The 17930-nt window shown below is 36.1% G+C and overlaps 1 protein-coding gene across 1 annotated transcript in view; it reads left to right on the plus strand.

Annotated features, from left to right (window-relative positions):
- LRP1B (LDL receptor related protein 1B) overlaps nucleotides 1-17930 on the plus strand; it is a 584315-nt gene that overhangs the window by 410260 nt on the left and 156125 nt on the right. The window contains exons 41-42 of the mRNA XM_075711708.1: nucleotides 10112-10301; nucleotides 11730-11934. Coding sequence (XP_075567823.1) covers nucleotides 10112-10301; nucleotides 11730-11934 — 395 coding nt within the window. The remainder of the gene's footprint in view (nucleotides 1-10111; nucleotides 10302-11729; nucleotides 11935-17930) is intronic.

The raw sequence follows: 17930 nt of genomic DNA on the forward strand, positions 1-17930 counted from the left end.
TATTTCCTGATGTAAACTTTTTCATCATCAGCTGTGGCTCAGTTGCATAAAATGCAAAACTATATTTGGTGAATTGCCAGGAAAAAGCTATACAGAGGAAAATCTCTTGACATTTCTCCTTTGTTTTATTCTAAAGAGTAATGTGATCCAGCAAATATTAAGAGGTTATTAGGCTATTCTGCCATTAATGTTTCTAATATCTCTATACTGTTTGGTTTTACTTCAACAATAACAAGAAAAACGTGTGATTATATGTATTTATTAGAAGACTTATTTTGTCTTAGGGTAGGCGCTCTAATGGTAATGGTAATTTTTATTGATTTAAAGATGGTAAGGCTGAGTAGATTTTTTTATTTATTTATTTTGAGAGTCTACATGTAAGGCATAAAAAGATAATGTGGGCTTTTGTAATTAGGGAAAGAATTTCTTCCATGACAATTGTTGAGATTTTTTTTAAAACTTAACACTTCCACCTCTATTAGTTACCTTTCCATTCTAAAAGTTTTTCTGCTTTTAAAGCATCTTTTACGATACTTTTCACTATTTCAAACTTATGATATTATAACACTTGTTAACTAGTAATAATATATTGAACTATGCTAGGAGGGTTACAGTTTACAGTTATACAAAATACTATTTTTTTCTAATTCATTGAGTTCCTTTTATTTCCTTAAGTATATGACGTATCATTATTCCTTTGTTTCATTATTCCTCACTGACCCCAAGACAGTACCTAAATCTAATCAAGGAGTAAGTTATATCTAGGATAATAAAGGACAGAATATTGCAGGTTTACTTTTCTGTTGATGTGGTTTTGTTCAGTGAGCTATCAGGGAACAACTAGGGAAGGGCTGTATCCATTGTTGGGAAAAGGACTTGGAGGTAGATGTAGGTTTCCTCATAAAAAGTTGTTGGTTATTTTTTCCCTCATGATAAAAGGGCTAAATCATTCTTTGAAGAAATATTATGGTCCACAGGAATGTAGACATAGAATTAAACTGTTTTATTTAGTGACATAAACCAGACTTGATTTTTAAAAGTTGATTATCATGGCAAATTATGATGATGCTATCTATTGTGGCTTGACTAATGTCAAGCATTTTTAAATGCTGTTAAATGGGAGCCAAAAAGAAACCCAGCATTTATGCATATAAAAGCATAGTTCTGGAACAAGCTTACTGTTTTCAAAGTAACATTTTTCCTTGTTTTAAAGATTTGATTACTTGTTCCATGTATATTCAGGTAAAAATGACCAAAACGTTAGTGGCATTGTTTCGGTTCTCTCATTGAGAGTTTCTGAGCTCATCTGTTCGTTTGATCGAGAAGTAAGCTAAACTATATAGTGAAATGTAGAAAAACCACCAGTGCTCATAGGGGGCCAAAAAAAAAAAAAAAATCAAATAACGTAAAATTTGAAATGCTGCTATTAATTATCTGTTTCTTGGCATAAACCTTTACAGAGCTCTGCCTTAATAACTGAAAATATTTGTAAGAGTGAATAACATATTTCTGTCAGTCTCCATAATGAAATTAAAAACAAACAAACAAAATATTCCAGAAACACTATATGACTTTCTGATTGAACCTTTCAGGATCAGCATTTCCTTCTGGTATCTCTGTCCTATTTACATCATCAGCACTCCGTAAGTTATAACCTTGTATTAATGAGCATGCAGGTATTCACCAAGTGTTGATAGGCTGCTCTCAAAGGTCCAGCTTTGCCCAAAGATGCGGACATGCCTTGTCTAGCTCCAAACTGGGCTTTACCAATGTTGTACCACTAGTGCATTGAATCAACATCCAATGCACTTCATTGCACAGAAATATCATCCATCTATCATAGTGTTCAGTTGCTTAGTTAGTTCATGTAAGTATGATTAAAGTCATCAACAGCAGGTTAGGTTCATGGTCTTTCTAATGCTAAATTTTGATGTTTCCTACTTTGCATAGTCTCATCAGGTGTTTTGTATAGACTTTCATAAGTTCACTGGTGGACTATAAATATCCCACTACTTAGGCATCTGCCTGTCTTTCACACTGTACTTATTTCACAGATACAGTAATTAAATACAATATTTTATGTATCTTCATTGAAATAGACTAAAGCAATGGTATAAATCCAGAAAGATATTTACCTGGTAGTTTCTTTTTGCTGAATGTGTTAGAAGTGTTTCTTGAGCAATTATCCAGTATTTATATTTTCATTTTTATTTGCCCATTGACTGAATTTTTAATTGTCATTAGGAAGACACCAAATGTTTTGGAAGATATGCGATTTCAGTATTATACTTTCTGCAGAAACAAAGGCTGGTTTTTTTTCTAGATTCTAAAGTTATTTTATTTCCCTTTAGATTATTCCCAACAAATGTTCATTCTTTCTAGTACTGGCTACCGCAGTAAGTTTGAAGGAATAATAAGGTTGCATCTGTGGAGATGTTTATGGTGTCTTGAACTTAAGCTAGTTGTTGCTTTGAAGAAAGCCAAAGCCTTTGTTTATATTATCTTATTACATTTAATAATCTTTAATGTATAATAGCGTATAGCATGGGTTTATATTTTGAAGATACAAAAAAAATGATACAGATGTTTGCTGATTTATGGTATAATTTTAGCAAACTTTCCATGTGCTGTAAAATGAAATAATATTCTTAGGCTAAATAGGATAATGAAATAATTGGTTATTACAGTTCAGAGGTGTTTATGCCATATTTGATATTTAATATTTCTCATTTCAGCTGGGATAGAGTTAATTTTCTTCCTAGTAGCGGGCATAGTGCTGTGTTTTGGAATTAGTTTCAGAATAATGCTGGTCACGCACTGATGTTTTAGTTGTTGCTAAGTACTGCTTGCGCTAGTCAAGGACTTTTCAGCTCCCCATGCTCTGCCAGGTGCACAAGAAACTGGGAGGGGGGCACGGCCAGGACAGCTGACCCAGCCTGGCCAAAGGGACATTCCATACCATATGGTGTTGTGCTCAGTATAGAAACTGGGGGGAACTGGCCGGGGGGCAGCGGTCACTGCTCAGGGACAGGCTGGGCATCGGTCAGTGGGTGGTGAGCAATTGCATTGGGCATCACTTGCTTTTGCGTTCCTTTATCATTGTTATTATTATTATTATTATTTTCTCTTCTTTTGCTGTCCTATTAAACTGCCTTTATCTCAACCCAATGGGTTTTACTTTTTTTTTTCCCCGATTCTCTCCCCCATCCCACCGGTGGCAGGGACGGTGAGCGAGCAGCTGCGTGGTGCTTAGTTGCCGGCTGGGGTTGAACTGCGACAATAGGATACATAATGGCCTTGTTTTACATGGGACTGACAGAAGGAATTAAGCAATTAAATCTAATTTTTGAGACAAATGGAAGTCATCTTGCTTTTTTTTAAATTACAACTTATTACTGTCTTAGAATTTTTGTTTAGCAGAAACACTTCCTGCTTTATGACTACTTGAAGAGCAAATTAGAAGGGTAAAGAATTACTTAAAGTTCTATATGTGCAGTCAGTTAGATATGTGAACTATAAATCCTTTTCTTCAGGTACTTTACTGCTTGTGAGGCATTCTTTTCACGTCAGATCAGATGGTGACCACCAGTTTTCTATCAATACAAACTTACAGAAACAGATTGACAGAAAGCAGTATCATCTCCTGTGACCAGTCTGGTATAACAATTGACAGGCCGTATCCTGAAAAGTAAATTGGGAAAGCCAGGTCGGAGAATGGATAAAGATCAAGCAGGTGTTTAATGCCAAGTACTGAACATTAAAGCCTTCTCCAATGTTCTGATATCAAAGTCCTGTTTATGCTCAATTTTATTATTTTGATAGCTTTTCAGTATTAAAAAAATTATGATGTTGACAGTTGTTCTTGCTTTACAATGCTGCTAAAGAAAAGGAATGGTAAGAATACAAAATTAAAGGGAAAAGGTAGTTGAACTGATGCAACTGGAAAAGTTTTGACTGTAAACTTTCTAGAGAATTTTAAAAGTAGAAGATAGGAGATAAAAATCTAGGAAACTAAGAAATAGTATACACATTACCAGAAGTCAGTGGCAACAACTATCGGATAATTTAAACTTTATAGCCTTTAGTATTTTTATTTTGTGTTTGCTATAATGGGGAAGCTCTAATCTGAGTTCTTCAGTTATTGATTTGTTGCTTGGCTGTTCCCTGGGAAAGTCAGATGAAGATCAGCATGACAATATTTATAGGCTGCATCTCATCTGTGGGGTGCAATCCATCTTCGTTAAGTTCAGGAAAAGTGATAGATAGCATTTGGCAACGTAATGATGTGATCACTCTACCATTGCCTTTGTAAATCATAAGCTGTTGCATTCTCTTGTGTAGATGTTTAATCAGTTATACACCCCATTACTGATTTAATTCAGAATGTCAGTGGCAGGTGAATAATGTGAGTATTTGTATATTAATATCATATTGTATTAATGTTCCTTTCATTTAAGTATGCTATTCATGTGAAAATCATAAACTGTTGCTTCATGGCTAGAATAAATTTAATCAGTGCTGTAGGCATCTAATGCCATCAGTGTTTTAATTCAATATGTCAGTGAAACAAATGTGTTTCTTTTCATTTCCAGTTTCTTTATGCTTTACTAATTCAGAATATTATATGATGCTGTGAAAATATAAAGCCGAGAGTAAACAAATTGCTAATTTTCATCTTGTTGGTAGATTTTGGGACTGAATCCCCCAATTGTAGCACCAGATAGGATGAGTGCATATTTCTGATATATTTTAAAGTAACTGAATACCTAATGATAAATTAACTTTAAAAAAAAAAAAAAAAAAAAAACAAACAAAAAAGAGCTCTAGAATATTCCTTAAGGAAGTATGAAATAAGTAAATATAAAATAATATCAATGCAAACTGGTAATGATATAACACTAGAATGCAGTTGCTTTTGAATCTTCTCCAGTGTCCTGTCTCTGGCAATAGGAAGTTGCTAGAAGGTTTTAGTTTTAAGAAACCCCCTGGAAGTGGCTAAAGGACCATTCCTAGGTCCATTTCTGTCCTCAGCTGGCACCTGCTTTATCACTGATAAAAGGATTTATATGAATTTTGGGATTTTTGACTAACCTCTAAACCAAAAAGTTTATTTTATTTATATTTATTTTATTAAGTGATTGTATTCTGTATTGGTGGAGTTCTCAATTCCATAAGTAAGGAACTTGATAAAACTAAAAGTTTATTGGCAAATAAAACAGAGTGTTTGGTATAAATCCTTCAGAATTTATACTTTTGTTGAAGCTAAGTAAATGCACTTGGTATGTGTTTGCAGCAGACAGTGTTATATTTAATTAGTGTTTTTTTCTTGTCTTACATCAAGGAAATTTGATTCCTCTGATTTTTTTTTTTTTGGTGGTTGTTTAAAGAAAAGCATATTCTTTTACTCTGGATTTTTGTGTTTGTGGTGTTTATGAAACCATTATCCTCCACAGGCTTGTCACCTGAACCTTTTGATAGTTTCAGATTTAATTTACTCAAAGATGTGATCATATAATGAGGAGCCCTCTCTTTGTATTTAAAAAGCTTGTATACATCAAGCAGTTCCTGGAGTTTTATTTGTGGTAAAACATTTCCTTAATTGGATATCAAGTATTTGATTTCAGGCAGCTTTCACAGCCTGATTCTGTTGCTGAGTTATATTCAGATTTTGTTTTCTTTTTCCTTTTCAGTCACAGTCCTAATCTTTGAAATTCCCTTAAGATAGAGATTTCTTGTTTTTTCTTATCTTTGCTTCTTTATTTTCTTTTAAAGTTGTTGCTGCTGTTCTTTAAATAAAATGTTTTATTGTTTGCTTTGCTTTAGTTCTGCTCCACTCAGAACATGTGTGTATATATATATATATATATAGGTTTTTCAAAACTGCACATTTTAGATATTTTATTAAAAAAAGAGGAAGGTGCATTTTTTCATCTGTATGCTAAATGTTTGCTTGTCCCCATATATGGCATAACTTTCCATGACTGTGTTTTCTAAAAATTTAAATATTACAATTTTAGAAATAGTAATGTTGAATTAAACCTTCTTCTTCCACCATTTACAGACCTTGATATGGAGTTGCAGTATGATGGGTTGGTCCAGTTTAAGAATGTGAAGCTATACTTTCTGATTCCTGTAGAAAAAATTGAGTTCTTCTCTTATGTATAGAAATTACAAGTAAACCTACACATCTTGTATTTGAAGAGCACTTTCATCATTCTAGTTGTGTTCTAGTTCATCACATCTAGCTGTGGCAGAAACGACATCATTATCTTTTGTCTACTACAGAAGAGTTTTAGGCTATGGTGTATAAACAGTTTGCTTTCAAATTTCATGACGGATTCAGACAAGAAACAAAGCTAAAGTTGATAGAAATTCAAGAGTTTACATGAGGGAAATGTGTTTTTGTTTTTTTTCTGATAGTCATCTTTCAAATGAAGAGCATGATTTGCAGCAAATCTTAGTTAAATCCTCACCCCCTAAGGGCTATGTCTTTAACCGGAAGACAAAGACTTGATTTCATTTTTCTAAAAAGTTCCATAATAAATATGAGGAAACATTCAACATGCACAGATATGAAAGGTAATAAATACTTTGGTGGTTTGTTGATTACAAGTGAAGTGCAGAATTGGTCAGAAAATGTCAATACGTCTTCTGATATTTTTTAATAGAATCACAGAATATGCCAAGTTGGAAGGGACCCATGAGGATCATTGAGAACAACTCCTGAACTCCACACAGGGGAACCTAAGAGTTAAACCATATGTCTAAAAACATTGTCCAAATTATATCTAAGAGTGTTCGATTTAGTTTAGAGAATTGTAAGTAGTGGTAAATTGGGATTCAGCATGTAATTTTAATAGACATTAGTAGATTAAGTTAGAATTGTATTCCTGGCTCTTTATTTTAATATTTATCACACTTACTAAGTTTTCTTTCAATTTCACAGTTAGTGGAACATTTGCAAGAGGTGACCAAGTAGTATGTCAGAGTCCGTATCTAAACTGTACAGATTTCTGCCGCTGGGAGTGGTCCCTGGGCACAGACCAGGGAGCAGAGTGGTTCATGTATGCAGTGCTTGGCCTGGTGCCTCTGGATTGATTTGGGCAGTCCAGGTTTCCTTTGAATCCTATGTTGTGTTTCTCTGGCTCTGAGATATTATCATTATTTTTAGGATATTTTCTGTCTCATGCTGCCTAAACTTGTGTGCTGGCTGTATGTCAGTCCAAAGAGTGGTATTTTGATGTTATAATCAAGGTTATTTTTTGCATGTTCTGAAGCATGGTGTGAGAAAGTTAAGGTATGTTTAAGGTGTAGAGATGTTAGTGGCTGGGAGGTCGCTGTAGGCAAAAGGAACAAAACCTGATGTAGAATCATAGAATTGTCTAGGTTGGAAAAGACCTTTAAGATCATCCAGTCCAACCATTAACCGAACACTACCAAGTCCACCACTAAACCAATTAAAGGTAGAGTAGCAACCCCACGTCTCCTGGCTGGGTGGCTGGATCATTTATAATGGAAGTAAAAACTAGGAATCATTAAGATTGGAAAGGACTTCTAAGATCATCAGTCCAATCATCAACCCAACACCACCACGCCCACTAAACCATGTCCCAGAGTGCCATGTCTGCCCGTTTTTTGAACGCTTCCAGGGACGGTGACTCCACCACCTCTCTGGGCAGCCTGTTCCAATGCTTGACCACTCTTTCCATGAAGAAATTTTTCCTAATATCCAATCTAAACCTCCCCTGGTGCAGCTTGAGGCCATTTCCTCTCATCCTATCGCTAGCTACTTGGGAGACCAACACCCACCTTGCTATAACCTCCTTTCAGGTAGTTGTAGAGAGCAATAAGGTCTCCCCTCAGCCTCCTCTTCTCCAGGCTAAACAACCCCAGTTCCATCAGCCGCTCCTCATAAGGCCTGTGCTCCAGACCCTGCACCAGCTTCGTTGCCCTTCTCTGGACACGCTCCAGCACCTCAATGTCTTCCTTGTAGTGAGGGGCCCAAAACTGGACACAGCATTCCAGGTGCAACCTCACCAGTGCCAAGTACAGGGGAACAATCACCTCCCTGCTCTTGCTGGGCACACTATTCCTGACACAAGCCAGGATGCTGTTGGCCTTCTTGGCCACCTGGGCACACTGCTGGCTCATGTTCAGCCGGCTGTCTACCAGCACCCCCAGGTCCTTTTCAGCCTGTTTATACATATGTGTATATATTTTTATATATATATATGTGGTCTTGTTTTTACTCCGAAAAGAGCGTTTTTTCAGAAAGAGTAGCAAATTTTTTGCCGGAGGAATACCTGGGTTTCATCTCAGAAGGAATTAGTTGTTTTGTTCCAGAAGGTTGCCCTGGTATAAAGTAACATGCATGTGGTGTGGGTGCTCAGGGGTGCAAGACCCTAGAATGAAGCAACTGACTTTCTCAGTTCGTAGTATAGACAGACATTCCCAGAAACTGCATGAACCATAGCTGATAATAAGCCTGCATTCAGGCGTGTTCTAACTGGTTTTAAAATACTTCAGTAGGTGTTTGCACATATCTGTCATGATGTTTGAAAGAACTGCTTATCTTTGGTTTCAGTTGATGATTTCTGAAACAAAAAATAAAACTTGTGCTATATCTCGATATGGTTTTGATACTTAAAATTCAAAAATAAATTAATAAGGCAACTAAATATTGCATTTAAAGAAAGAATACTTGTAACACATTCATCTTTTTGAAAACCAGAATGCTTATCTGAAGGGTCATCTTTGCAATGGTCAGAAGAATTTTTTGTAATTTTTAAGTTGCCTTCAATGCCATTTTTACAATTAAACTCAGTCACTTTTTTGAGTTACTTGTGAGTTGAATATATTTTTTTCCATAAATTCTCCTTCACAAGTAGGAAAACCCGTATTACATGTATTCACCTCCAATTAAGGAGTGTCAACTAATTTATTTCTTTTTATTCTTTCTTGTTTAAGACAAGTCACTGAGACTTCTCTACAGATGTCATGAAAATGTAGTCAGATCTCCAATGCTTTAGAAAGAGAAATATAAAAAAACTAATAAATAATTATTTGTCTCATGGTTTTGATTTATTTGCCTCAGAGTTTTGATTTAGTGTTACCAGTTTCAGTCTGATCAAACGTACTTTGGGACTTTCTGTTCTGTGTATATGAATTGCATGGTAAAAATTACATCTTCCAGCAAGCTGAATGTAAATTCTAATAACCAGCGTAATGTACTCCTTATTATATTTCTAGATTTTTTCTTTCTGTAGCTCGTTAATAAGCTGCATGAACCTTCTGGTCTAAAATTATTTGTTTCTAACAAAATAATAAGTGAAGTAATCAATGTACATTCCTGTAGTAATTCAAAAATAATGGTAGGAAATAATTACTCCTATTTCTCACACTCTGCCACTTTTATATAGTGGAATCAGATACAATTTATCTTTTCTGGACATTAAATATGTGCTTTAGCTGCTTATTAATATTTGCTTTTGTTTCTAGCTCACAGTTTTTTATGTAGAATGAAAGAGTGTGGTCTTGTGGCTTATTAAAACAATGTATTGATGCTGAGACCTTCAAAGTTGGTCTTTTTTCAGGTTTTTTTGAGGTGTTTAAAAAAAACCTATACCGTTAATAACAACAGGATACTTTGATCCCTATTAATGTAATGTGTATCTGTGTTAGAAAATACATTGAAAGATAATGCTAAATAACACAAGTAATTAGTGAAAACATGCACAAGACTTGGCTTAAATGATGTTTGAAGTTGTGACTAAATTATTGCTGTCTTGAATAAATGCTTATTATTTCTAATGTATTATCTGGGGACACTGTAGTAAAAATATTAATTTAATGAGTGTTAGAACTGATAAATATAGTAGAAGGATATTCATATGATCTTGCTTGTTATGTTTTCATTTAAATTTATGAAAAAATAAGACGACTTTGATTCCAATAAAAAAATAAACAGGTGAAACGATAAAAGAATTGGCAGAGTCAATAGACTGAAATAGCTGAACTCTATGAGTCTGCAGGACCAACTTCAAGGACAAAGAAAAACAAACGTCTTGTTAGAAGGAGTTTCATTTGCTCTGTCTGTAACCATGTCTTCCAGATGTTGGGTCAGTGGAAGGGCTTGCTTATCACAGAGCTTGGGACACTCTCTATTGGACCAGTTCAACCACATCCTCAATCACGAGACACACTGTTGACCAGAGACGTCGAGGAGCTTTCAACCGGGAAGCAGTAATAACAATGTCTGAAGATGATCATCCGCATGTGTTAGCTCTAGACGAATGTCAAAAGTATGTATTATATCTTTCTTACCAGATTTTAATTTTTGCCTAATGCCAAGGATAGAGCAGCACTTCTTTATTTCACAGTCAGCTAACAATGCTGAACCCTATGAAGGTTAAGTAGATTTCTTGGTTTAGGAGACAAATGTAGTATTTTTTTTTTTTTTAAAGCAATTGCCGAATTAAGACCCAACTTTTTATATGGTTTTCATGTTTCAGATCAAATAATCATTGCATTTTCATGGAATGTTAAAAAATTCAAGCTGGTTTAAGAAAAGTGAGTTAAGTGCAAATTATCAAGAGCGATCATTTTACTTATTTTTTTTGTCAGACATGTTACTGTCATTGCTTAAATAAAAACAAAATTCATTTAAGCACTTACAAAAAGGAATCTGAGTTTCTTGTGTGGCAAATTGATAGGCCCAAGTGTTTATCACAAAGATCAGTGTTGTATAAATTTATATAACAACAGATGCACGTTTACAGTGCTTGTGGACAACATCCTGGAAAGAAGTCTAATTAGTTTCCTTCCTGCCTCTCTCAAGAAGATTGTGTTTCCTAGTAAGATAGTAGGGGGGTTTATATTTCTACTCCAGCCTTTTGTTAGTAAGTGTCTTACAAATTTGAGTTACTTTAATCTTCTCTGTTAACTCAGGAAGAAAGGCAACCTGCTTTTTCTGCTTCTTGTTACTGTCTCCCCTTTGGGGGGAGACTAGGCTACATTTCTGCCTTATTATCTTCTGTTTTTAATTTGTGATAGCTGAATGTACGATGTTGCATGGGTAGTCAAGGAGGTTATTTCCATGTGTGACTTCAGGTACAGTTTATGCAAATTAAGAGTTTATGCTGTATTGTAAAATAGAATTTATCTAGGCATCATTAAAAAGCCAACTAAATACTGATGGAGACTGCAATGAGAGGATGGTTCTGATGGTTCTGATCTGTGTATAAATTACATTCACAGCTCGTTCCATAACATTTTGACCACCGCTGTTTAACAGTAGCAAGGGGTCGATTGTGCCTCCTGTAGAGCATATTAAGGTCACTTGATTTCGCATTATCAACCTTCTGCATACCAGTTCTAATATGGGAAAAGCTGCAGATTAATTTCACTGTTAGAAATTACTAATATACACATTCACAGAATTAACTTTATGTTGTAATGGTATATTAGTATAAAGACAGGATCAGAATTGGACCAACCTGTGAAGGGAAAAAATTTGTACTCGTATCCAAGTTAATGAAATAGGAAACTGCTATATTTTATAGGATGTTGGCTATCACATTTTCTTATTCACCATTGATTATCACAATTTCTTATAGATGCCATTCATAATTGTCTCTGAAGGCATATGTTTTTTCTGTTGCTCATTTCATAGAGGATTAAATTATAAAATGTATCTTATGGGTTTTTTTGTTATTTTGATTTTAATACAGCTTAATGTTTTGGACTAACTGGAATGAGCAGCTCCCAAGCATCATGAGATCTACCCTCTCAGGCAAAAATGCACAGGTTATCATTAGTACAGATATTCTGACACCAAATGGACTTACCATTGACCATAGGGCGGAGAAACTTTACTTTTCAGATGGCAGCTTGGGAAAAATTGAGAGGTGTGAATATGATGGATCACAAAGATATGTAAGTAAATAAAAAATCCCAAACATATTCGTTCTAAATCTGCTTGTTTGCATTTGTTAGCACTTTTAAAATGAAAATGTTACAGAAAGATCTTCAGTTGCCTAATTTTCTCCTAATATTAGTTATATATTAGGTTTAAAACTGAAAACACTTCAGAACTACAAGTAATGCTCTGTTTACTCAAGACATTCCAGTTTCTGGTTGACCTTCTGGAGATGCAGACCCTTACCACAAAATCTATTTGCATTGGTATTGAGTGTGAAGCATCACTGTCCTAACTGATCTGTATCAGCTTAAAAAAAAATGTAGAACTGACTTCAGTAGAAGAGGTAGAGAAATGTTCTGTTTCACACAGAACAATTATAATTTGCCTTCCAGCACCAAATTTTTCTGAATGCACTAATATTTCTTTTGTGTAGTGCTTAAATGTTACTCTACAAACCTTACTTTTTTGTTTTCTAACTATCCATTTTCAGATATATTCAACCACACTGCATTCCCCTTTTATCGTAATACATTTTGGTCCTTCAGTGCTCTATTAGTTTCAGCTCAAGTAGCCCTTTTGCTTGGAACATGCTGAAGGCAGTTGATCTGTGCTCATGATTTTGTTGCATGTTTAGCTTTACATTTCTCATATTTCATGAAGACTCCTTTCAGGGATTTTGTACCTCCCAAAGTGCATGATAAAATAAATGAAGGGCATGTTCTGGCTTGTGTTTTCAATTCCCAGCTCTACAAGATAATATTTGATACATCGGCTCACTTTCATATCTATTAATGTAAAAAAAAAATCCTTCGTATACTATATAAAAGCTTTGAAATCTTTTTGCATCATAAATGGGAATTACATGTTTTTCTGGAATCTTACCCAGCAGATGTTATTCCATCACGTGATGTATTCATCTACATTATTATAAATGTAATTGTAATTATTATATTATAATTATAATTGTAAATGACAAACTCCTGTCTTGAAGTAAGGTTCATTAGTCAATTAAAAATGCCTATTTAAAAGACACATGCAACTTCTATGATTCTGTTTCTTTCATAAGTAGGAACTTGTGGTAATACTTCATTGCGTTTGCCTGTAAGTTTACTGCAAATTCAGACATTTATTCTTCAGTTCCTGGAGCTTAAGGATGTACATAAATACTTACATACATGCCATTTTATTCCAGAGATTTGCTTTGCTTAAGTACATTGCCATCTTAATCTACTAAGTTATTTGTCTATGTCACTGCTATTTTTGTCACATTTATTAGGGAGAAGAGAAAAGTATCTCATTTAGATCATCAAGAGTAAATAGTTTTAAAAATAATTTCCTTTATCTTCTCTGCTTTCTTCAATTGTCTTCTTAGAAAATAGCTCTTTCTATATGGGATAGTCTTTTGTTCCTTTTCTAGTTCAACACAGATTCTGAAATTATTTTCTTACCCTTTTTTTCAGTTAGAATTAATTTCTTTTTTCTTCTTCATTTTGGCTGCATTTCCACTTTCTGATGTATATGTCTGTCTTGTACTGCTGTTTCTTTTCCATTTTGATATCACGTTTAGTTTTACTTTCCTGATCCTATTTTACTTAAGGTTTTAAATATGCTGTCAGTTAAGTGCAAAGTAATTAGTAGGCTATGTGGAAACAGTTTAACTGCGTCTACACAAAGTGCATAATAAAATATGCATTACAAACATGAAATAGGAGATGACGCAACTTAGTTGCAGAAACCATTACGAAAATCCCAACTTTTTATCAGACCTCTGGCTTTCAGCAAGACAAACTGGTCATTCAATTTTCTTAGCCATTGAACGTTGAAGCTTCTAACTTGCCTAGTATATCATCTCTTCGTTTGGCTTTCTGTCATTTTAACTCTCCTTCCCCGTTACAGTAAACACAAAAAGCTACTGAAAGCAATAAGCTGAGTCCAGCATGCTCTTCTGAAGTCTTTTTGGGAGCTCTAGTGTGTTACCTATACAAAGCTATGCTACTATTGCTTGTCCCACACCAATATCTGTTTTGGGAGAATCAGCTAACTCTGTTGTCAAAAATACTGATCTGAGTTCTCACATGCTATGAGCTTTGAAACAGAGTTGTGTGAGTTTTTTGCGTTCTGAAGGCACTTCTTCTGCAGTAGTTAGACGGGGATTGTTGTACCAGAAATAAACCCACCAGGCTGCTTCATTCAAATCTGCACTTAAACTGTACTGGCCTCACTAGCAGTGCTTCAGCAGAGTTGCTCATCACCGCGTAGATGCAGTCTTACTAATATAAGAATGCCAGAATCCAACCATGAAATTGTATTATTGATCTGGTAAAATGATATTTCCAGGGAAGTTGTTTTTCTTTGTTCATATGCTGTCCAGCTTGAGATCTCTAGTTTCTGTAACGTTAGGATAGTACAAGTAATAATCATTCCGACATTCTGGTGATCTGAGATTCTTTGGGGTGTTTCAGCAAAGTCATGCCATCAGCCACCCCTCAAAAACACTTCAAACAAGAATATCCTTTGCCTCACTATCTCTGCTTCATTGCTTTCTGTTAGGTTAACAAAGGTAGAAATTGTATAGTAGAACATGAAATGCTAATGTAATGTAATGAAGTTCCTTCCAGGGTAGCAGCTTCTTTCTTCGTTCCACTCACCACAATAATCTAGTACAATGAATGGGTAGAAAATAATTTAGCAGTATCGAATTGACTCTTTTAAGTGGGTTGTAAGAGATTATTGATTTTTGTATTAAGCTGATATTTTAATACTAGTATTTGGTTGCTGAACTACTCTTTCAAGTTTGGAAGAATTTTGTTGTTGCTTTTGTTCCTTCTTATTACTTAGAGGATATGCAGGGGTGTTTTAAACATTTCTTGTTCTGCTCTGTCAGATCTTCTTATTTAAAAAACAAAAATGGCAATTGTTTTTTCTCACAATCCCTTCCCCCTTTTCTTCTGTTTTTACTCCTGCCCTTAGTTGGATTTAATACTGTGGTCACAGCTGGCTTTAGCTGCTTAGTGCTTTAATTATAACATTTTGTTCATGAATGCAGAGACTGAGCCAATAGTAAATAAAGCTGATTTTATGGTTTTGGACTTATTTTTCCAATAAATCATGAGCTATTTTGGTTTTTTCCTTTTCTTGTTCAGTGTTGAGTATTCTGTAAGATTTTATGTATCAAGAACCTAGAAATGTAGTTAATTTCCTGTAAACAGAAGTCTGTTTATTTTCTAATATCCAGGTTGGAATGTTTTGGTCTCAGTTATGTTTTTGTGGGCGTACAGGTGTGATTGTTAAAACCAGTATGGTTTTAGAGGTGTCTCCAGTAATTATAACCTTTGTGTAATTGCAGCCTTCCGGTAATTACAACTTTCCATTTCTAGAATGTATGTTTTTATTCTGTTGGAATTCTGTATTTAAGCAATTAAACAAGTTCTGAAGTTGGTGCTCAACTTCTGTCATCATCAGTAACATTTGATCGGATCTATTCTTCAAACTCCTAAATGCAGAAACGGAAGTTAAAGGTGTGGCTGTGCATTTATGAAAAACTTGAGTTTATAATTGACATCTAAAATTACTTTTCAGACATGTCATTATATTTACTTGTAATACAAGTAAGATTGAGGCCAGCAGAGTAGTTTTGGTCAATTCTTGGAAGGTATTCATGACGACATCAATGTTACCTTGAGAAGTGGCTGAATAACTCACTAAGGCAGGATAGAAGTGAAATTGGCCAAGGTAGCCAGATCAGAAATAAGTCATGCAAAATATTAACAGTTAGAAATGTAGAATGTATAACCCCACTAAAATCAGAATGTGCTAAAAAGTCTTAGAAAAGATTCTCACCAAGATCTGAGCATGAGCAGTTACAAAAAGATGCAGGTCCTGAATGTGATATTGGGTTGCTGTATTCTCTATGTACTAATAAATAATCAGATGTGAAAACTAACCTGAAGGAAAATAATGTTGACTAGAAGGCAGACATTTTAATAAGCCTGGATGGTTGTCTAGAAATAAAATAAAATTGAGCCTAGTCTCCACAGAGAAATTATTTCATCAGTTTCTACTGTTTCCTTGTGATTTTGTTAAACAGCTCTAGAAGCAGTAATAGTAGAGAAACAAGAAATGCTAGTAAAAATTGATATTGTTAGCTCAACATGCATAGTTTACCACCTAGACATTTAAGTTCATCATGTTTTGCCTCTCCTATTCCCCCTATTGTGATAGTTTATTGTTAGGTTCTGGGCTTTTTAATCAATTCATTCTTTCTGTGTTTGAAAAGCAGCTAGAATGGTGTGGATAATCTTGGAAATTAATGGTACTAGAAGTGAAGTTGTGGTAGAGTTTTAATTTTCTCTGTTCAGCAGTATAAATATATTAGTTGTAGCAGGAATGTTTTGTTCTTGATTCTTTTCTCTTGCAAATCTGAGAAAAAAGAATCTTTGTTTCTCAACTTTCCAAATGTCCATGTTTCCCTTTAACATTTGTCTGAAGAAGTCCAGAACCAATATGAAGAGTGAAATAGTCCCCTCTGCTTAATTATTTTTTTTCCTAGGGAGTTTACTCCATTGACATTGATGAGTTGCTTTCTTTGAGCAGTTCTGTAAAGTAATGCTAAGATTGAACCCAATGAAAGTGATTCCCTAACCAATGGCAATAAAATCCTCTAATCTGTGTGAGCTAGGTAGCTGGTTGACACAGAGGCAGCACTGTTAGTTTTGGACTGAAAGTGCTGAAAGGAATGGGAAAACTCACCTGATTAACAGGTGGCTCAGAGGCTGGTGCCATCGGTGGAATTTGGGGTTTTTCAATCACAGGGAGGTTTACACGGCACCGGGCCTGCTGGCAGCTGATGGAGATTGTCTGTCTCCAAAGGGGAAAAGGATTCTCGCCCATGAGTTGGCGGGACTCATTGAGAGGGCTTGAAACTAGGTTTGAAGGGGGAAGGGGATATAAACGGGCCCACTAGTGAGGAGCCCAGGGGCAGCATGGCAACATTGGGGGTGAAATCGATAGCCCAGCTCAAGTGCATCTACACCAATGCACGTAGCATGGGCAACAAACAGAAGGAGCTGGAAGCCCTTGTGCAGCAGGATGGCTATGACATAGTCACCATCACAGAAACGTGGTGGGACGACTCTCATGACTGGAGTGCTGCACTGGAGGGCTATCAGCTCTTCAGAAGGGATAGGCAAGGAAGGAGAGGCGGTGGGGTGACTCTGTATGTTAGGGAGTGTTTTGACTGTATAGAGATTGACAGTGGTGATGACAAGGTAGAGTGCTTATGGGTAAAGAGGAGGGGAAAGGCCAGCAAGGCGGATGTCCTGTTGGGAGTCTGCTATAGACCACCCAACCAGGATGTAGAGGTAGATGAGGCGTTCTATAAGCGGCTGGCAGAAGTCTCGCAATCGCTAGCTCTTGTTCTCATGGGGGACTTCAACTTGCCAGACATCTGCTGGAAATACCATACAGCAGAGAGGCAGCAGTCTCGGAAGTTCCTAGAGCATGTGGGGGATAACTTTCTGACAACAGCTGGTAAGCGAGCCTACCAGGGGAGGTGCCCCGCTTGACCTGCTGTTTATTAACAGAGAAGGGCTTGTGGGAGATGTCGAGGTCGGAGGCCGTCTCAGGCTTAGCAACCACGATATGATAAAGTTCTCGATTCTGGGTGATGCCAAGCGGAGGGGCAGCAAAACTGTTACTATGGACTTCCGGAGGGCAGACTTTGGCCTCTTCAGGACCCTGGTTGGGAAAGTCCCTTGGGAGGCAGTCCTGAAAGGCAAAGGGGTCCAGGAAGGCTGGGCCTTCTTCAAGAAGAAAGTCTTAAGGGTGCAGGAGCGGTCTGTCCCCGTGTGCTGTAAGACCAACCGGTGGGGAAAACGACCAGCCTGGCTGAATAGGGAGCTTTTGCGGGGACTCAGGGGAAAAAGGAGAGTCTACCGCCTTTGGAAGAAGGGGCAGGCAACTCAGGAGTACAGGGATCTTGTTAGGTCCTGCAGGGAGGAAATTAGAAAAG

This window comes from Pelecanus crispus, chromosome 5 (genome assembly GCF_030463565.1).
Source record: "Pelecanus crispus isolate bPelCri1 chromosome 5, bPelCri1.pri, whole genome shotgun sequence".
Classification (NCBI taxonomy): Eukaryota; Metazoa; Chordata; class Aves; order Pelecaniformes; family Pelecanidae; genus Pelecanus; species Pelecanus crispus.